The sequence below is a fragment of the Cynocephalus volans genome, chromosome 2 (assembly GCF_027409185.1).
Source record: "Cynocephalus volans isolate mCynVol1 chromosome 2, mCynVol1.pri, whole genome shotgun sequence".
NCBI lineage: Eukaryota > Metazoa > Chordata > Mammalia > Dermoptera > Cynocephalidae > Cynocephalus > Cynocephalus volans.
In genome coordinates this window covers 189,789,181-189,811,509 of record NC_084461.1, presented here as the reverse complement: position 1 = coordinate 189,811,509, position 22,329 = coordinate 189,789,181, and the positions used below count along the sequence as shown (strand labels likewise).

The 22,329-nt window shown below is 38.9% G+C and overlaps 1 protein-coding gene across 1 annotated transcript in view; it reads right to left on the bottom strand.

The window, feature by feature from the left end:
• Positions 1-22,329, bottom strand: part of PTPN11 (protein tyrosine phosphatase non-receptor type 11) — an 84,631-nt gene that overhangs the window by 4,693 nt on the left and 57,609 nt on the right. The window contains exons 10-15 of the mRNA XM_063085332.1: positions 20,709-20,840; positions 17,066-17,220; positions 15,961-16,028; positions 15,301-15,452; positions 2,682-2,794; positions 601-702 (exon numbers count right to left, since the gene is read on the bottom strand). Of these exons, the coding sequence (XP_062941402.1) occupies positions 633-702; positions 2,682-2,794; positions 15,301-15,452; positions 15,961-16,028; positions 17,066-17,220; positions 20,709-20,840 (690 nt within the window). The 3' untranslated portion in view covers positions 601-632. The remainder of the gene's footprint in view (positions 1-600; positions 703-2,681; positions 2,795-15,300; positions 15,453-15,960; positions 16,029-17,065; positions 17,221-20,708; positions 20,841-22,329) is intronic.

Below are 22,329 nucleotides of genomic sequence, written 5' to 3'. Positions count from 1 at the left end.
ATTTTTGTTGTTTGTAACAAAATACCTGAAACCGGGTGATTTATAAAGAAAATGAAATTATTGCTTACAGTTTCTAAGGCTCGGAAGTCCTAGGTCCAGCTGGTGGTGGCAACAGTGACCCAAGGGTCTCACATTGTAAGAGTGGAAGCAGAGAGAGAGAAAGACTCTCTTCTCTCTTCTTTTAAAGCTCTCAGAACCATGCCCCTGACCACCATTTTTAATCCATTCACTATGGCATGATCCTATAATCTACTCACCTCTTCAAGGCTCCACCTTTCAATTACCATAGTAGGATTTTCCACCCTCTTAACAATCACAGTGGGGGCTAAGTTTCTAATACATAAAACTTGGGGGACACAATTTAAGATTCAGTGAGTTTTGGGGGGACATAATTCAATCCACTACAAGTTAAAATCAAGTGTAATGAACTCTAAACTAAATCCAGCTTGGAAAAAGAAGTATAGGGAGAGGGGAAAAAGAGGCTGGTTTGTTAAACTCATTTATGGTACACTTTGCTGAAACATTCACAAATTATTCACCTGCTTAAAAATACCACAAGTTTATAAACAATTAACCAATAAAACACTTGCATTTAAGTACCTATTTCTGTGCTGAAGTTTTGGCGGGTCTTCTCATCTGAAACTTTTCTGCTGCTGCATCAAGCCCACATTTTCATAGACTCTAGCATTATCCTCTCTCATTCTGCAGAGAAAAGAAAAAAGAAGACATTTACGAAGATGCAGACCGAGCTGTTTAAGCTTACACAGTATTTATAAAGTACATTCTACATTCTTTGGAAACCAGATATGGTGCAGACACAGTTCCTGCCCCAGGAGCTGACATCTCAGCAGGGTTATAAGACATGAACATACAACAATATAATTATGAAGTTAAAAGTGAAATAAGAGCCTCAAATCCCTGTGCTCTGCCTACGTTGGGGGGAAAACAGGTTGTTTTTTCTAGGTGGGCAGAAAAAGGGAGGCCTGCAGGATGAGACATTTGAGTTAGACCATGAAGGGGGATAGGACACGTACATATACAAAAGAATCACATTAATTTCCAGCAGAGGAATCTGAACAGGCAAAAGTTCCAAGAAGAGGAAATGTAGGAGAAGCAGGCAGTGATTAGAGATGCATTTAGCCTCAGCTCAGGTTATGTGAAGGGCAATGGGCGGTTTAGGGACCTAGGATGGGAGGCCAACACATCAAAGAAGCCAGACTTCTTTCTACTGAGCAGGGCGGGGTGGTCAGACCAGTCTGGGAGGATGAGGAACCCAGCAACTGTGAATGCCAGCCTAACAGGGGCTCCAGGGCTGGGGTATTCTGGTTCTGTACTCTACAGGGGAGATGACGTGAAGGGACAGAGAGCCTGTCAGTCACAGACATGCCACTGGTAATACGGGAGTCATCAGAGCTGATTCTGTTATGCTATCATGAGGGGAAAGCTTTCTGGCAAGGACTCACTCAGAGCCCTGACATTCTGGTTCCACTGCAAATTACTGCAGATAGCAATTTAAAATATCAACTTTCCCAGTCAGTCCACTGGGAAAGAAAAGAAGCAGGCAGAAGGAAGAGGCAACTTGGAGGAGAGAATACTTCTCTATATAATTTCATTTCAATGTTAAATAGAAAGCAGATGTGAATACAAGCCTCATATATGCTAACTAAAATGTTCATATAGAATATTAAAATCAGCAGGGGTTTAAAAAGCCACATCAGAAGCAAATAGAGATAAGATTCTTAGGAGAAAATAAAAAGTAAATGTTATACTAGAGAGTGACTTTACAATACAGAGAAAAATAATGACTTACAATTGCTATTCACAATCAATTTAACAAATGTTTTCCTATCATGTTTTAATTTATACAAGGAGGAGCTGGCCAGTAAGCTCAGGTGGTTAGAGTGTGGTGTTTTACCAAGGATAAGGGTTCAGATTCCCACCCTGGCCAACCACCAAAAATAAATAAATAAATAAAATAACGAGTTTAAACAAGAAGTCAGCAATGTTTTTCCAGAAAGGATCAGAGAGTAAATATTTTAGGCTCTGTAGGCCCAACAGTCTCTGAAATACTATTCTTTGGGTTTGTTTTTGGTTTTGTTTTTTACAATCCTTTAAAAACCATTCATGGGCCATACAAAAGTAGGCCATGGCCCAGATCTACCTGCAGGCTGTAGTTTGCCAACCCCTGGTTTAAACATGCAAAGTAGACTTCTGTTGACTGGTGGAAAACTAGCAGATTATGGTTGTGCTGACACATTAATGGTCAATTTACTTACTTTTATTTAGCAAAGAGTCTTAACACATCATAAGGAATGATACCTACTTCTGCAACAATCCCTACCCCATCAAAATAAAAATAGATTCTTCTTGGAGAACCAACACTTGATATACTTATAATCCCATATAAGTATCCTATAATAAGTATAGGTATAAGTATATATAATCCCACATAACTATCCTAGCCAGCATAGCAATCAGCCTTCCATTTAGGAAAATTAAAAATTAGTTTAGATAGCATCAACTCAATCCTTAACACCAGTCACTGACACAGTAATCACTGGGCAACAATAATGTGAACCAATGAAAGGCATCTGCTGCCAAGACTTATTTTTGTTTAAAGTCTTTTTAAAGAAATATGTTGAGGTTAAAAAAAAAAAAAAATTTCCTTCATCACTACTTACTCTGCACAGGATGGCGTTGGGGTACAAGGTGGGAGGGGACTCTGATCACCACTTGTCTGGTCCGCTAGTGAATACTTAATATTTGTATATTCATGACCTTTCCTCTTGCTTTTCTGAAAGTTGGAAGAGTGCATATATGAGGGACTGTGACTTTTTTAAAGGAATAAAGAAGCAAAAAGATATTTCACACCCCACCACCACCAAAAAAATAAAAAAAGAAAGAGAGACAGACAGGTAGACCTTTGAGAATACTGATATGTTGACCAAACTGTTAGGGAACTACTCAATGTAAATATACCTTATAGGTGAAAAGTACTTTTGAACCAAGAATTCAAAAGCACAGAGAGTCATGCATAAACAACTTACTGTATTGAACCAAATGTACCTGTTTCTGAGCTGAGCAATTTTATACTTTGATTGCCACATTAGCATCCAATCATTTCACAGTTCATTTGCAACATACTGAACAGTTCTCAGGGAAACAGTCAGGGAAGAGCTCCAGAAATAACTTTACTCCAAGAAGAAATAGCACACAGGTACAAAAGATGGTAGCACTTTTACCAGAAACAACAATACACTTTCTCACTTCTCTCCCTCATTGTGGGAAAAGACCCTAGCACCTTTAAATTTTATTTTTATTTTATTTTTGGCTCTTAACAATACCCTGGAGGGAAAAAAAGGCAAGGAAAACTAGTAGGAATATAATCTCATCTCTGATGTAGAATGAACTATATTTGGCAGGACTCCTGATTAGACATTTATCACTCTTTTCTACTCCTATATTCATCTAGAAACAGCCAGTTCTGAAAATCTGCGCCAACAAATGAACATCATTACATAATGCTCCCTTCACTACAGGACCGCTCAGGAAAAGGCAAATAGCAGAAAGGGTAGCCGTGTCCGATATCGATGTGCAGGGGCAACTTTCACTCATTGCTGGCGAGAGGGAAAACTGGTTACCATCACTTTGGTGCACAATTAGTTAGTGGTAAAAGTGCTAACTAGTCAGTATCTAGTAAAAATGAAAAGGCATTAATCTTGCAACTCTGAACATCTACTTCCTGAGAAACCCTTGCACATAAGCCTAAAAGAGCTGTCCAAGGATGGCCTGTGATGCGCTGTTCTTAATAGTGTCCACTGACAGAACAAAGAAATGTGATGTATCCATAATCATGAAATAACATGCAACAATGAAAAAGAACAACAACAAAATGTATGCACATCAAAACAGATTTCATTAATCATGGTAAGTGGAAAAACACAAGCTGCAGAATAATAAAACAGTATGATACCATCTGGGCAAATATTCTAAACATATAAACCAAGGTTATACACTGTTCACAGATATTTATATTTGTATTTTTAAATATAAAAAGAGACTGCAAGGCTAGTGATTGCTCTGGAGTTCTGGGGGTGGAGATGAGGGATGGATCTGGGGTGGGGGTCAAAGTGTACCTGTTACACTTGATATTTTTTATAAAAGAAAAAAGACATAAAAGAAATGTGGCAAACAAAGTGATCAATTATGGGTTGTGGTACTGTATTTTTAAAATATTTAAAAATAAAACATAAAGCATAAGAGAAATTTAAATCCATCAGTGAGGTGTCTTTTTCCATGCCTTACTCAAAACCCACCCAAAACAACAGCTAATAAAAAGTGAAAAATCCCATTACACATAAAACAAGGGAATGCTACCACTCTAATCTAAATATAAAACATAAATAAAAAATATAAATATAAAAAGAACTTCTGCTTTAATACTGTGAAAGTTGGAACAAAATGAAGAGAAAGCTCAGACCTAACAAATACCCACTCAGACTGCCCCAGAAAAAAGCAAGCCCTGAATGTCAGTGTCACAGAAGTGAAAGGCTGTAAACTTCTCATTACAGCAATGAGACCCAGGAACATAGGTAGGCCAGGGCAGAAATAAGGAACACTGTGTCAAGAGCCACAGCAGCGAGTCCCACATTCTAAAGGGCTAGCCCACCCTACTGGCTGAGGCAGACTGGAGGTGAGGCAGGGTAGGAGGGAGTATTATTAACCCTGGAATTCCTGAAGAGAACAAATAGAACAGAAGAAATTTTCTAAAGCAGAATGCAAGAAAACGTTTCTGAAATTTTAAAAAGACCTAAATCTGCATTTTAAAAGGGCACATAACATAGAAGAAACTGTCCATACCATCTCCAAGCAGAAAAAGCAAGTTGATAATCAAATTGTTTTTAGATTTCAATACAGCCCCATAATTCTAAAATTCCTATGAGAAAGAAAGATGACCCCAAAATTTCATACCCTGCTAAGTTAACCTTCAGATACAAAACCTGTTCAGACGTTTTCAAGCGTGCAAAAACTTGGAATATAACATCATCTTTAAAAACCCACTAATAATACAACCTAGCCAGTAGGACACATTATCAAAATAATCAAATCAAAACAAAGAATTCAGAGCAATAGAAACCATGACAAAAGGACTAGAGCACTGATTTAAATATAGTGCTACACTAAACAACTGTGGCAATTATAGATAAAAATGTCAAAATTTATATCTATATAAATTTCATATTATCAAAAATGAGGTAAAAGAAAAATGTATAAATTCTCTTTCATAGGTGGAATTAGATATAAATCATAACAAAAACAGTTAACATTTCTAAACACTTACTTTGTGCCAGGCACTATTTGAATATGTTATCTCATTTTAATTCTCATAATAACCTTTTGAAAAGATACTTTCATTAATCCTGTTTTACAGGTGGGAAAGTGTGCCCATAAAACAGGGGTTGGCAAAAAAATGGCATGTGGGACAAATCTAGCCCAGGGCCTGTTTTGTAAGGCTTCCAGATAAGAATAGTTTTTACATTTTTAAAAGGTTGTAAACAAAAAAGAACATGCACAGAGAGTATATGTGGCCTGCAAAGCCTAAGTATTTACTATCTGACCCTAACAGGCAGTTGCCTGCCCTCCACTTCCTTGTGCTGTCTGCAACCATGGGGGAAAGGGAACATCCTAAAGGACAGAAGAGTGACAAGACAGAAATGCCTGGGTCTCCAGATGACCCTAAGGAACAGAGCTGCCTTTAAACCCTTACCCCCATATTGCCTGTAAGAGAGAAATAAGCTTCTATCTTGTTTAAACCACTATTATTTGGCGTCTGTTAAAGCAGCCATGCCAATTTATTAATTGATAAAGCAGTCATTACAGAACTTACAGTCTAGGGAAGAAGCTGCAAAACAGAAATCCAAGATGAACATGTTTTGTTTAGTTTACATAGTATTTTAATTTTTAAACAACCATTTTTTAAAAACTGAAGGTCTTGTGAATAATCACCTCTGAGTAACAGCCACAGATTTTTAGCACTGAAATCTTGACTTACGTAAGAAACAGTCTTTAGAAAGAGACAATATATTGCTTCTCAGGCTTTTGGCTAAGATCAAGTGTAGAAAGAGACAATATAATTTAAAATTAAATATGAAATGGAAGAATTGGCAGAGAACATTATTTTAAAACTTATTCTAAAGTTTAAAAGTCTTAACTCATTTTTTCAAATAAAAATTTAAAAATACAATAAATAAAAACTAAAGAGTAAATTTGCTTATTTACTCTTTTTTTAAAAAATTGTGGTTATAACAAAACAAAACACATGAGATCTACCCTCTTAAATTTTTAAATGTATGGTACAGTATTGTTAACTACATACCCATTACTGTATAGAGATTTCTAGAACTTTTTCATCCTGTGTTACTGAAACTCCATACCCACTGAACAGCAACCCCCCATTTCCCCCTCCCTACTCGACTTTTTCGAAAATCAAAATCAGTATTTGTACATGACATGATTACAAAAGAATTTTTCTAATGAGGAATAATTAATACAAATGGGACAGGTACATCTCAATGAATCAAAGCAGCCCAAGGAAAGGCATTAAAATGTCGGAGCTTTCTATTTAGAAAGAAAAAGATCTTACAGAGATTGTCTTACAGATGAAGAAAAATTCTCAAGGGATTACGGTTGGTTTGGTTTGTTTGGGTTTGGTTTTGGGAGGGTAGAGGGTAATGTGTTTCTGAGGCCTAGAAAACAATCTCAAATTGATCTATATATCCCACCAAAACTCGGGGTTATAGCATGGTTACCAAGCCTCCTACAATGTTTATAATAAATCTGTGGCCTGGCCAGTTAAAACACAGCCAACGTTGTGAGGATGGATCCACGATGAGGCTCCAGAGTCATCTGGCATTAAATATCTTTCCATGTGCAGGAACTCCAATTACATTCTTAAATCTTAAATCACGAAAAGTCCAAAAGTCAAGAGCAGGAAGAGAGGGTAAAATGAAAATGCTCTTCTTTGGGTTACCAAACAACAAGGCTACTGGTCCAGATGTGAGGGCTGCAAATACCATGGCTCCTTCCACATCTAATTACAAACGCCTCTAGGTTCTACTTCTCTCCAGACTCGCTCTCAGCTCCACCCACCCCGTCCAAACCACCAGCAGTTCCTACTGTCCTCTGTACCTGCCCAAGCCTGGTGCCCACCCATTACTCATACTCAAGCCAGGGTCCTCTTTTAAAATGAGGATCTTTATATGTCACACCCCTATTTCAAACTCCTCAATGACTTCCCACTTCCCTCAGAATAAAGTCTAAAATCCCTGTGAGCTTCTCTTCCCCGCTACCTCCCAAACAAAAATCTGGTCTCTGCAGACTTTTCCAATCCCACCCATCACACCTCATGGTCTCCTTCTAACTCCCTCTACTCTAGCCCTGCTGGATTTCTCCCCATTTTAGGAACATGACTGCTTAGGTTCCCAGTACCTGGTGCAGTGCCTGGCCCATAGTACAACCTACTTTAATTAATGCAGGAATGAATGAACAAATTGTCAGAAAGCCTCTTCATTGGACCAAGTAGATTAAGGAAGATTAAGGAAGATATGTGAAGAAGCACTAGCCTTGGGAAAGAAATAAAATAGTTGGGGCACATGGGGGCATGATCTCAAGTTAACTCAAATTTTACATCTGGTGAAACTTAAGTTCCATGAGTCAACAGCCATGTCCATCTTGTTCACTGTTAAATCCTCAGCATCTAATCAGTGTCTGGAACAGAAAAGGCATTCAAATATTTCTTAAAGGAATAATACCAAACAAAAAGAAAAGGTTTAATAAAATATAAGCAGCCGCATGGTAAGTGCCACACCAGGCCAGTTTAAGTTTTGCTTAATTTAGGCTGCAATGACTTAAATTTAGCCTGCACTACTGTATTTCCATCCTGGCTCTGCTGTCATTACAGAATTTTTAAAAGTAACTTCTGTCCTACAGAATGATTCACTCAGAGAGAATACTGCATAGGTCTCTGCATGATGTAGCTTAAAGGACACTCTCCATGGGGTATGTAATTATTTCCTTCAAAGGGTTGCCCTGTTGGTAAATTCAATTCTCACAGGGGTACAGGTTAGCAATTCTGAAACTACTTTACCTGTACACTAGGGATGAACAAGTAAGTTATAGAAAATGGGAGCCAAGATTCTAGCTGGTAGAGAAAGAAGTTACAAATAAGCAAGAGGAAGGCCAGAATGAACTCTGTGGCACTGCATAAGAGTCAGAGACATCAGTATGAACTCGGTTGACCTTAAACATAACAGATATAGACATAATTATAGATATATGTGTAAACATGGATTTACACACATAAACAGAGAGAGACATAATTACATGTGTAAACATGGATTAGAATACAGACATATTTTCTAGCTCTGTCTGCTGAAAGGGCCTAGAAGCAGTGATACTCAGTAGCAATGAGCACACCCAACACCAGACTTGGTTTCTAAACATCAGTCACCATGAAAGGAACCAGGGCTCCATAGAAAAATGGCTGATTCTAGGGCTGGAGCAGGGAAAATATAAGATGAGCCAGGAACATCTTGTAGAGCCAGAAAGTAAGGAAGTGCTCAAAAACAAAAGGATAGGAAAATGTCAAAGGACACAGGAGCCAACCTGGAAAAGCTCCCAATGGCCAAAGCTGCAATAATTTCAGCAACAATATAAATGCCATAGTACTGAGTTACAACCCAATGTAAAAAATAAATATACAGGGGTCTGTACCGATATAAATAATTGCATAAATAAATAAATGGAGAGAAGGGACAAATCCTTCTTATAAAAGGAGTTTAAATAATTTATATAGGGCTGGCCAGTTAGCTCAGTTGGTTACAGCATGGTGCTGACAACCCAAGGTCTAGGGTTCGATCCCTGTGCCAGCCAGATGCAAAAAAAAAAAAAAAAAAATTATGTAGGTGCTACCAATTTCATGAGATGGAGTTTTATTTCCCTTCCCTTGATTATAGTCTGGACTAAATGACTTGCTTCCAAAGAATAGAACAGGGAAAGGGAAAGAGAGTACCCCAACTTAATGATAGCTCAACTTAGAATTTTTTGACTTTAGCATGGTGTGAAAGCAATACTACCATTCTGTTTTTCACTTTCAGTACAGGATTCAATAAATTGCATGAAACATTCAACACTTTATTATAAAATAGGTTTTATTAGATGATTTTGCTCAGCTGTAGGCTACTGGATGTGTTCTGAGCACATTGAAGATAGGCGAGGCTAAGCTATGATGTTCAGAAGTTAGGTGTATTAAATGTATTTCTGACTCACAAGACTTTCAACTTAACAATAGGTTTATCAGCACATAACCCATTGTAAGTAAAGAAGTGTAAATATATTAATACTATATACATATATACATATACAGTATGTATATATATACTGTATATGTATATATGTATACAGTAAAATGAGTATACCCTTCATTCAGTTTCTCCTGAAGTTAACGTTTTACATAACCATGGTACATTTATCAAAAATAAAAAATTAATATCAATACATTATTATTAACTAAGCTCTAGAATTTATCTGAACTTCACTAGTTTTCCCATGAATATCTTTCTTCTGTTTAGGATCCCACATTTCTGTTTAAGATCCCACATTGAGTTTAGTCACCTGTCTCCTTAGTCTCTCCCAATCTGTCTGTCTCTATTTTTCATGACCTTGGCAATTTTGAAGAGTGCTAATCAGATATCTTGTAAAATATCCCTCAATTTGGATTTGTCTTATGTTTTCTCATGATTATGGAGTGATGGATTTTGGGGAAGAACACTACAAAGATGTACTGTGAAGTCTCTCCTCATCACTCAGCAGGTAGAGCTTATCAGCATGGCCTGGTGATGTTAACCTTGATCACTTGGCTTAAGTATTGTCTGCCAGACTTCTCTCACTATACAGTTACAGATGCTCCTTGACTTACAAAGGGATTAACTCCTGATAAACCCAAACTGAAAATATCTTGTTGGAAATGCATTTGACACACCTAACCTACCACACATCAAGTTTAGCCTAGCCTACTTTAAATGTGCTCAGAACACTTATATTAACGCACAGTTGGGCAAAACCATCTAATGCAAAGCCTATTTTATAGTAAAGTGTTGAATATGTCATGTAATTTATTGAATCCTATAATGAAAGTAAAAAACAGAATGGTTGTATCACTTTCATACCACTGAAAAGTTGAAAAATTGTTAAGTCAGGGACAGTCTGTTTGCATATATATATATAGGAGATTATACAGAAAGAGCTCAAATAGAGCAGTAATGAATTAGCTAATTAGCAAGTCAAAGAACATTATACCAGTACAAATGAGCACACACCCACTGCCCAGATCTTGGTTTCAAAATACCACACTGCATAAAAAGAATCAGGGCTCCTTTGAAAAATGAGTGGGAAAGGAAAAAAAGACCTGGAGCATCTTGTGGTGTCAAAAAGTCTAAGGAAGTGCTCAAAAGGGGAAACAAATCAAAAGACACAGGAATCAACTTGAAATGGTTCCCACTAGCCAAATTTGGGACACTTTAAGCAACAAAATAAATAATAGTAATGTATTCTGATATACATTCTGATATAGATGAATAAATAAATAAGGGAGAAAGAAAAGCTCCTCCTTCTAGTAGGCTTCCAATCAATAAATGAAAAGGGCGTACTGGCTCTGAAATCATAAAACTCCTGGAAGAAAACATACAGGAAAAGCCTCATGACATTAGTCTTGGCAAGGGTTTTTTGGATTTGACACCAAAAACATAAGCAACAAAAGCAAAAATAAACAAGCAGGGCTACATCAAGCTAAAAGTTTCTGCAGAGCAAAGGAAACAATCAATGAAATGAAAAGTCAACCCACAGAATGGGAGAAAATATTTGCAAACTTTATATCCAATAAAGGATTCATATCTAAAATACATAAGGAACTCCTACAACTCAATAAAAAACAAATCAAATAATCTTATTTAAAAATGGGCAAAAGACCTGTAATAGACATTTTTCCAGAGAAGACATACAAATGGCCAACAGGTATATGAAAAGGTGCTAAACATTACTAATCATCAGGGAAAGGCAAATGAAAATCTCAATAAGATATCACCTCACACCTAGTAGGATGATTATTATTAAAAAGTCAAAAGATAACTAGTGTTGGCAAGGGTGGGAGAAAAGGAAACCCTTATACATTATTGGTGGGAATGTAAACTGATACAGCCATTATGGGAAAAAGTATGAAGGTTCCTCAAAAATATTAAAAATAGACCTACCATATGATCCAACAATCCCACTAGTGGGTATATATCCAAAAGAAATAAAATCAGTACCTGGAAGAGATATCTGCGCTCCCATATTTATTGCAGATTTATTCACAAAAGCCAGGATTTGGAAATAACCTAAGTTATTGATGGATGAATGGATAAAGAAAATGAGCTGTATACACACAATGGCATATTATTCAGCCTTAAAAAAGAAGAAAATCCTGCCATTTGCATCAACATGGATGAATCTGGAGGACATTATGTTAAGTAAAATAAGCCAGACACAGAAAGACAAATACTGCATGATCTCATTTCTATGTGGAATCTAAAAAAGTTGAACTCACAGAAATAGAATTACGCAGGGTTGGAGGGTGGTAGAAATGGGGAGATGTTGGTCAAAGGGTACAAACTTGCAAATACAAAATGAATACGTTCTGCAGACCTAATATATAGCATGGGACTATAGTTAATAATAGTGTATCGTTTAATTGAAATTTGCTATGAGTAGATATTAAGCATTCTCGCAAGACAAAAAAAGTAACTATGTGAGGTGATGGATGTATTAATTCACTTGATTGTGGCAATCATTTCACAAAGCATGAGGGTACTTCAAAAAGTTCATTAAAAAAAAAAGTTCATGGAAAGGTTCATATTATCTTTCAATTCTGTTTGGTTTTTTTTTTCAGAATGATTGATTTTTAATTTCTTAAGTACAGTAAAAGATACATAGACAAAGATAAGTATCCCTCACTCCTGCTATCATCAATTCTATTTTTCCACATACTTTTTGAAGTAGCCTCATGTAGGTATATCAAAATATCATGTTGTACATCTCGAATATATACAATTTTTATTTGTCAGTTATACTTTCAAGGCAATGCTGGAGATAGAAAATCACCATTTGGCAACACAGTAATGATCTTTTTGGACAAAAATTATCAATGAATGTAAAATTAGTAGGTAAAAAATATGATGAGAAATAGGTTATTTACACAGTCGCAAGTATCTACCTACAAGATACTAATTAAAAAGGGAAAAATAGTAACTTTACAGTGGAGAAACCTGACAGACATCACCTTATTCAGTGATCAAAGTTAACACCACCAGTAATGATCCAAAGACACATTACTTCTATGACAGTCCTATCAAAAATGCATAATCTGAATCCAATCAAGAGAAAACATCAGACAAATCCAAACTGAGGGGCATTCTAACAAATAACTGGCCTGCACTCTTCAAAAATGTAAGGGCATGAGAGATAAAGAATGACTGAGAAACTGTTCCATATTAAAGGAGACTGAAGACACGAGACAACTAAATGTACCCTGTGACTCTGGACCACATAAGGGATATTAGTAGGCCAGACTAGCAAAATCTGAATATGGTCTGTAGGTTAGAAGATAGTATCATATCAATGTTAATTTCCTGATTTTGACAACTGTACTATGGTTATGTAAGAGAATGTTCTTATTTTTATGAAATACACACCAGAGCATTTAGAAGCAAAGAAACATAAATGCTTGCAACTTACAAATATTTCATTTAAAACATTTATAGAAATAAGGGCCAGCCCCTGGCTCACTTTGGAGAGTATGGTGCTGATAACACCAAGGCCACGGGTTCGGATCCCTATATAGGGATGGCCGGTTAGCTCACTAGGGAGAGCGTGATGCTGACAACACCAAGTCAAGGGTTAAGATCCCCTTACCGGTCATCTTTTAAAAAAATAATAAATAATAAATAAATAAATAAAACATTTATAGAAATATATATTTTAAAAAGAGAATAAATGAATGATAAAGTAAGTGGTTAGAATGTTAAGTCAGGAAAGTTGGGTAAAGAAACTTCCATATACTATTTCTGTAAATTTAAAAAAATCATTTTTACTACTGCAAATGGAAGTTACCAAAAAATTCTACCTCCAAGTAACTGTCAGAGTGTGAGAAGAACCATTTATAAAAAACTTGAGCATTTTCTCAATCTTGCTTCATTTGTACTTTCCCCTGAATTCTCACCTCTGATTTTGTATTTCTCTCTTCCTTGCACTGTCTCTATTTGTCTACTTCCTTCCCCATAGCTCTCCACCCTGACTGTCGTTTCTTTTTTTGTTGTTTATCCCTCTTTAGCAAATTCTTTCACTCCCAAAGGTCCTCAACGCTTCTTAATTTTACAAATGACTATACAATATTTCAAAATAATTATCTTTGAATGAGTTTTGTCCTTTCGCTTAATTTAAAAATCACATGGGCTTAACATTTTTAAGTGTGCCACTTAAACCTTCTTTCTATTAAATGAAAGTACTTCTCACTTTACCACGATCAGGTAGCAGGTAAGTTCTTACACTGACCCAAACTGTACAGAGCAGAAATCTACATGTTACAGGATCCCATTTTTAAAAATACATAATCTAAGCCTACACATTTTTAAAAATCCAAAGGCCCCCATACCAAATAGTAGTTAAGATACTTACCAGCACAGTGCTGGCACATATCAGCACCAAAAAAGTGCTGGCTGAATGAACAAATGCAAGCGTTCCTGGGGTGGGGTTGCGAGGGACGTTCACTTTCTATATTCTACACCCTGCAACACTTAAGTTATAAAGGAGCATGTTTTGCTCTTGTTCCCCCCACCCCACCCCCTCCAACAAAAAGACAACAATAAAGATTTTTTAAAAGTAGTTCCTAAATCCAACTTACAACCTCAGAGTTAGGGTCAGAGAAAACATATGGTAATGAAAAGATGAAAGTGCTACAAAAGCTGGGGGAAGAGGGTGCTAAATTCTCTAAAACATGGCTAAAAATCAAAGTTTCTAAATGAAATAAGAGAGCTTTTTCCCCAGCTTTTCTGAGCAAAACTACACTATGTGCCTCAAGATATTCCTGAACGTTTTTCAACTTGTAGCAACTATGCTGCATTCTCTTTGTATTTATTAGGAGTCCCTCTCTTTGGGCAACTTTTTGCTTAAACCATTCCTGGTCCAAGTTAAGTATAATGGAAGAAATACACAAAATAACTTATAGTAACCACCTAAATATTTCATAGCAATTAATACAAATTCAGATTTAAAACACTGAAGTTCAAAACTGGTAGTTTATTAATTATTTGCCCCTATATTTCTATACTTACACTGTTTCTGAAGATGTTCTTATACAATGAAACAATCCCGTGTTTTTGTGTGGAGTGAGAACCTACTAAACTAACTAACAGGTACCTTCCTTCGGTTATCCAAACTTTAATAATGTGGCTGCTGTTCTGCTAGGCTAGAAATCTTTCAATGAGGCGGCAGGTCCCATTTTGAGAAGCTGAGTTCTCTGCAAAGCTATAAACAGGGTAAAGCAGGCAAATGCTGCTGATGTTTAGATACTACCCCATCCACAGCACAGCAATGGGGTTGGGGGTCGGGAAGACAAGCACAGCTCCACAAAAGCGCAGTTCTCATTTCCCTCATCTCAGCATATTCCTAATTAACTCAGCTTTGTGTCTGTTATGAACAGCTTCAAATGGAAAGGCTCCAGTCCCACATTTTTCTTCATTATGCACAGCTTATTAAAATTGAACTTTCACTGTTTCCAACACGACCAAATTAGTGGCTCAAACTGCCATGCGCTATTAAGAGTGAGGCATTTGTATAAAGAGATAGAATCAGGAAAAACATGGCCCAGATCAAAGCTGGAACAGTCTGAAAACTTCAAGTCTTTGAGTTTTAAGCTGGCCACGTGAGACTGGGAAAATCATAACCTTTCTGCACATCAGTTTCTCAATCTGTCAGGCCAGGATGATAGCATGATGCCCCTCCCTGAGCTCCTCTGGGCTGAAAAATCAGAGCTGTGAAGGGGGGAATAATTACAGTTTCCAGAGAGGCCCTTTTAGATGGGAACTAAAAGGCATCCCCATATAAAGACAGTTGTCAATCAGAGCCTGTCCTCCTGCTCAAAAGGAGAACCTATCCAATCCACCCAGAAAGAAAATGAAAATCTGCAAGCCAGCTCCCCAGGCTTGGTACCTGCTCTTCTTCAATCCTGCGCTGTAGTGTTTCAATATAATGCTGGACAGCCATGTAGATAAATCGGTACTGTGCTTCTGTCTGGACCATCCCTGACCTCTGAGACCGCACCATCTGAATGGTTTTGGGCACGTCAATGTCACAGTCAACACCTACAAAGCAAATACCACAAGGTGTCAGGAGAAACCGCAGGGCCAGGATGAAGTTGTTCAGTGCATAACTTTTAGCAGACTACAAGATAAAGCAAATTTAGTCTTCAACATTCTAACAATGTATTCCAAGGGCTAGAGTACTGGACTTGTGGCCAATACCAATGATCCCAGAAGATTACACGATGAAGTGTCAAAGGTCAGGAGTCCCTCACTTCCCAATAGCACCACCCACACTGGAAGAAAGGATTAGGTGGCTGGGTAAAGAAAACCACTGCTTAGGCGGCAAAAGCCACAGCAGTGGAGTCCACATCTCCCAGGCTTCATTTTATGCCAAAAAGTTCAAATGGCATCATTTCTATTCCCATGCAAACATACTGAAGACTTTAGCCCAGATTTTTGTGAAACTTTTTTACATTCAAATTTCTCTTCCCTGGGCTATTTTCACTAGCACTTTCCTTCCATAAACTAAAAACAGAAACTGTAGCTTCTTGCCCTCCAGATGACCTACCTTTCTCTCTGATGATGTCAATAAGAATATCAATCACAATGAATGTCCCTGTCCGGCCAATTCCAGCACTGTGGGCAGAAGGACAAAAATGAAGACAACAGAGTCATTCATGGGGGTTTTAGACTCAAAACCAAGTTACTAACACTAGCAGAAACAATGTCGGCTCTTGGCAGCATGTATAAGAGTGTCTATTTGTATCTGAAAATATATTAGCAGAGAGCATAGGGCTTTGGAGTCAACCCAACCTGCACTTGGAGTCCAGCTTCTCCAGTACAATGTGTCTAAGGCAAGTCCCTTAAACTCTCTGACCCTCAGTTTCCTCACCTGTGAAATGGGGATAACAGCACATACCTTACAAGGTTGTTGTGAAGATCAAATGTGAATAATTTATGAAAAACACTCATATATTATTACTCAGAGGCTGGCACAGAGCAAGTGCTCAATAAATGGCAGCTTTTAAAAAAATTAAACAAAATTTCATGTATATCTACTTGCCTAACACATGAGTGAGATTTAGGAAACCAAACTTTCCCCAATATAATCATGAGGCCCAAACTTGGGCACCAGCACCCTGCAAGATCTGATGCAGAGGCCACAGCACAGCTTCCATCAAAGGCCTGGGTAGGAAACAGCCTGAATCTTTTGGAGCAAACAGGTGAGGTGTCAGGGGAAAAAAAAATATCTTATTTCCGTAGTAGAAGAGAATGAAATCTCAAAGAGATGAATCCTAAATTACTACATTAAAAAAGAAAAACAGGGCTGGCTGGTTAGCTCACTTGGTTAGAGTGTGGCACTGATAACACCCAAGGTCAAGAGTTCACGTCCACTTACAATCTAGCCCCCCCCCAAAAAGAAAGAAAACCAAACAAAAATTACTAGGCTAAGGGATCCTTGACAGTAAGGACTTTGTCCACCCCACTCCTCCACATCCCCAATACCTGGCAGTCCCTAGAGTCTATCAGAAATATACTTTGGGGTCAAAATGTCCCTTAATACAGTTTATCCATGCCTCAAATAGAGATTAAATGCTTCCTACAGTTAAAGTGCTGGGTATGAGTAGGCAAAAGTGAGCCCTGGGTATTAGGAGACCGGGAGGGGCTGACACCTGCAGTGGACCACAACCGGCCCTGCGTCCATGATGCTCTCCTGCTTATGGTGGACCTCCTCCAGGAAGTCCAGCACACCCCCAGGGTCACTGGGCACTCCGTGGTCTGGCCAGGTCCGAAAGTGGTATTGCCAGACCGTTCTCTCCGTATTCCCCTGGAGTAGAGCCAAGAAAAACCAGAAAAGAATTAAATAAATCAAGGGGTTGAGGAGTCACCCAGTTCTGAGCTTTCCTATATCCCACATGAGACAATGGAGCTGGCAGGCACAGAATGTCCACACACACTATTTCAAGGTCCTCCTTGTGCGTTTCCAGAGCTCTTCTCCTTTTGGATCTGGCTGGGAAATCCTTACAACCTGAATCCTCTCTCTGAACCATCAATGGCAGGCAATGTCTCCCACTCCTCCTCATCCATGTGGCGCCCAACTCCAGAGGCAACTGAGGCCTCCGGGACTCAGGTCTCTTCCCCCAGCAGATGAGGAAACAGGTATTACCTCAAGACATCTGTCATCTTTTTATACCCAACCCTCCCCATCACATACATACCTACATTTTTATTATAGTATCATTATGTTTTAAACTTTTGTTCAGTGCCAAGTAGGTAAGAAGATGGGCTTTGCAATCAGACAACTAGATTTAGGCTCAAATCCCAGGCATTCACAGTCGCCGTGGTCCTGGGACATCTGTAAGCCTCAATTTCTTCATTTGCAAAATGGGGAGAATAATCTCTCTCTCACACTATCATTTTAAGGCTTAAATGAGCTCACTGAAACACACAGCCACTGTCCAGCAAACAGTAAGAGACTCAGCACATTATAGCTATTTTGAAGATAATGATAATTAACAAAGATCAGCAATGGCACCAAGACTACAGAAAACCATGTTTCTGGGTCTATTGAGATTAGGTAATTGTAGGTTGCTATGCATTGCTATTATCTTCTTTCTATATATCTGGAGGCAATCCAAGGTAAGTGACTTTTTTAAAGTTTATTTTGCTTTTAATTGACACATAATAATTGTACATATTTACTGGGTACAGTGTGATGTTTCGATACATATACACATTGTGTAATGATCAAATCAGGGTGATTAGCACATCCATCACTTCCAACACTTGTCATTTCTTTGTGCTGAGAACATTCAAAATCCTCTCTTCTTAAGTGACATTTTAAAAAGGGATTTAAACAGATATTTTAAAAAGAGAGAGAGCCCAGTGTCCACCACTAGTGAACTTTATTACATCCAAGGAATCTGAGTCACAATTAAGATCTTTCCTTGAATTACGTGCATTTAATTTGCTAATGTCACGAAAAAAATTGCCTTGTGTTACTGGGTGACGTAAAAATCAGGAGTCTACACGGGCCACAGAAAGGACAGTCAGGGACCAAGAGTCTGGCCCCAGCCTTGCTGCTTCTCTTCCTTGGTCAAGGAGGTTTCTGCCCCAACTCCTCCTTCCCAGGCAGTTAGGAGGCTTAAATGAGATCTTGTGACAGCACTTTAGAAAAAATATAACATGCTATTCGGAAAGCAGATAATATGCTATCAGCAATTCAGAAAGAATAATCAGTCCCATGCAGCACCCATGTCAGGGTACAAAACACAAACCAATACACCAATGTTTCCCCTACCTGCTATTTAAAAGTATATGGTAAGAAGATGGATAGTTTATCACTAAAATTGAAGAAAAATCTACTTGCTGCTCAGAAACACCTGATAATAAAAAGATGGGTAGTTTATCATTAAAACTGAGGAAAAGCCTATGTGGAATCTGTCCAGTGTCCTCTAAATCTCTCTCTCTCATTTCTACTTGACAGATACATTTTTACAGCTCCCCTTAGTCTCTGTGCTAGATTGAACCTACACCCCCCCACACCCCATCGTCAGCAGAACTGCACTCTCTCTGACATCAGAAATCCAAATATCCCACCTAGACCATGACCACACAGGCTTCCAGCTCACTTCAGTCTCTGACCACCTGATGGAGCTCCCAAACCCCTGAGCACTTCCTCCATTTCCCATCTGCCTTGCTCCCTCCGTCCCCAGCTAGGATTCCAGTACCACGGTGACAACTGCTGTCCACCATGTGCCTTCATTGCTCGACCTTCTCTCCATCCTGTGCACTCAACAGGCAAAGCCCCAAGCCTGGACAAACCACCCACTTTCTCTGTTTTACGCCCAAGGAGCAGAGTGTCCCTGGAGAAAAATCAGATGATTGGTGTCACTAGATATTCATGGTCACCACCTCAACTGGGCACTCAGCACTGTCCAGAAATCTCTAGATTTCTTGCCCTCACTGCACAATCACTATTTCATACTTCTCCCTCTTTCTTCAAATATTCCATCTCTTCTTATTCCCTTTGACTGTCAATTGATGGCCTTGCCTCATGTCTCAAAGAGAAGGCAGAGAAATCCCTAGCAGCTCACCCACCGGCGCCCATAGCCACATACTCCTCTTGCCCTCCTGTTGGCACAGAAGAAATGTCCCTCCATCAATCAAAACTGAGCCACTCACAATGCTCTGGGTCCCATCTACCCTCCTTGGCCAATCTCTACCCCTTCCTCCCAGACATCTCCACTCCAATGTCTCAAAGGCATGTCAAACTTTACGTGTCCACAAGGAAGTTCTTGATCCTCCCTCCGTCCTCAAACCACTGCCATCCGCTCCACTCCTCAGGTGACAAAACTGGCGGTCATGCTCAACGCTGCCCTCGCCCTTTGGTTCATGTGTCATCAGAACCTTCATGCCACCTCCACAATGATCCTGTCAGTCCTCTCTTTCCAGTGCTCCTGCCACCACCCTAGTTTGAACCTACCGCCTCTTACCCAGTGATGTGCAGGACTCCTAATTGGTCCTAATCCCTGGACCCACTGAATGTGACAGTCCTATCTCCTCCACTCCCTATAGCACAGAGGAAGCAGAGGAAGCCTGTGTCTGCTTTGGAGCATAATGATTTGAATATATGGCTTCTTGCTGCTACATAATTGTAATACATGATTTTGAAACAAAGGCGATTTCCTTCATTTTTGTGTCCCCAAAAGACCTTGAATAAGTAAACCTCTCTAAACATGGAATTAAATTGAATCCAAATCTAATCCTTTTTGATTTTGTAAAGTTAATCACTCCAGGATCAATCCTGAACTACATGCAATTAAGAAGATATGATGCATGGAATTTGATCACAAATACAACTCAGGGCCTTTGCACCTGCTGTTCGCTCTGGGTGAACACTCCTCTCCTGGTTCTCTGGATGCCTGGCTCCTCCGCCATCAGGTCTCAGCTCCAGTGTGATCCTCTCAGAGAGGCCCTCCCTGTTTACTCCATCTCAAGTACCCAGTCACTCTCAAATATACCACCCTGCCGCCTTTACAGAACAAGCACAATCAGAAAGCTTAGTTGGTTATTTACTTTTAAATCTTCAGTCTCTCTAGGCTCTGTAGGGGCAGGGAGTGTACCTAACTTATTCACAATATACCAGTAGGACCTGAACTATACCTGGCACATGAAAGGCACCCAAAAAATGGCTAACAAATCAATGCGGGAACGAATGCATGAACACATGTAAACATGAGTATCTGCAAGACTCTAGATTGCTGTATACCATAAACAGTTACCAAAGTCTCTAAAATACGACAATATACTTACTTGTCCAACCTTTGAAAGTTTAAGTTCTCTTAACGTATAGTCATGAGCAGCACTTTCTTTGACGTTCCTAACACGCATGACCCCATATTCTTTTAGAGCATACTCATCAGGCCAGTATTTGACACATTTGCTCTGGAAGGGATCAGAGAAAAGACAGTTAATCTCTGTGAATTCCGAAATAAAAGCCTAAACAAACAGCAAACAAATGTTCAAGTCTTGCTCAACAACCACTAATATGGAAAATGGCCTGTCTAGCAACTGTAAGGTTTTCAAAGAAACGAAAGAAGAGTTGAAATCAGAAAAGCAAGTATACAGAAACCAGGCAGAAATGGGACAAGAAAAGCAGTTCTTGCAGAGTTGTCTGACCCAAGCCACATGTCAAAGGAGACTCGATGCTTGTTTATTTATCTCTAAAGAACCAAAGACGCGAAGAGACAGGGACCAACCAATTCAAGAGTACTGCCTAGCAACCACTGAGTTTTGAATTCTAGAGATCTGCTAGTCACTCTGTAGAGAAGGCAGGCAAGGACTCTGGAGGTGGACGGGCTGCCCAACGAGCCAGACTGTCTGGTTCATTTCCGCACCAGTGTGGGAGTACTCTCTGCCTTATCGAACCCAAGTGTGAACAACTCTATCACAGAAAGGCAGCCTATGGGGCTTTGAACCAGCTGCTTTTTCTATATCCAGATCCATCTGATACCTACTATACAAGTCTCTTTCCCTTAAGTAGGTGCCTGAGAATGCCAAGTCTATGATAGCTGCTGACTTCAAGATCAGACGGATTGAAGAATATGGCACCAAGATAATCATTTTTGCTGTCAAAAAGGAAGCTATTTCGCTCAACGAGAGATGAGTCTGTATCTATTTAGTGATGCGTCCTGGGCAGAAAATGCTTTCGTGTTTTGGTTTTTTCTGGGAGCGGTCATCCACACCGCTCACTTTCTAAAACCACTAAGACACAAATATCAGCAAGAGAAATCAACCTTGCATATTAGGCAGACAGAGAAATTTTTACAGTTATAAAACTAAAAATAAGAGAGTAGCTGCAGACATCACCACAGTCAGTCAGTAGTTGAAGGAAAGAAAAACATATAGGAGGAAAACTCAATAGAAGGATGTGGTCTTTCATTTATTATTAGAATTCAGCTTTCCCTCCAGTATTTTGTAGATCCAAAAACCTTTTTGACAGATTTAATACAATTTTTATTTTCCCCAAATAAACACTTCAGATATTAATTGTACTCAATTGCCGTTACTGTCCAGCAAATTTTGAGGACTGCTTCCAGTCACTATAGAGAACTCAAAATTAAATCATGACTCTAAAAAGAAAATTTTAGCTGACTTTAAACTTCTGCAAACTGCTGCAGCCTGGCCCCAAATGTTCCAAACTCTCATGCAAACCTCGGCAAATAAAGTCTGAAATGTGAGAGCTAATATGTTTTCTTTTAAATTAAAGCCCAGAAATCAAACGAGCCTGGTTTGTTTTCTGTGCACTGCGGGGATGCCAAGAGTAGGCTGTCAGTCAGGCCTGTGGAGAGAATAAAAGGCTATTATGTCATCCTCTCTGCACCCACAAAGTGTAAAGGAAGGATGGAAAACAAGCAGAGACTGAGACAAGCTG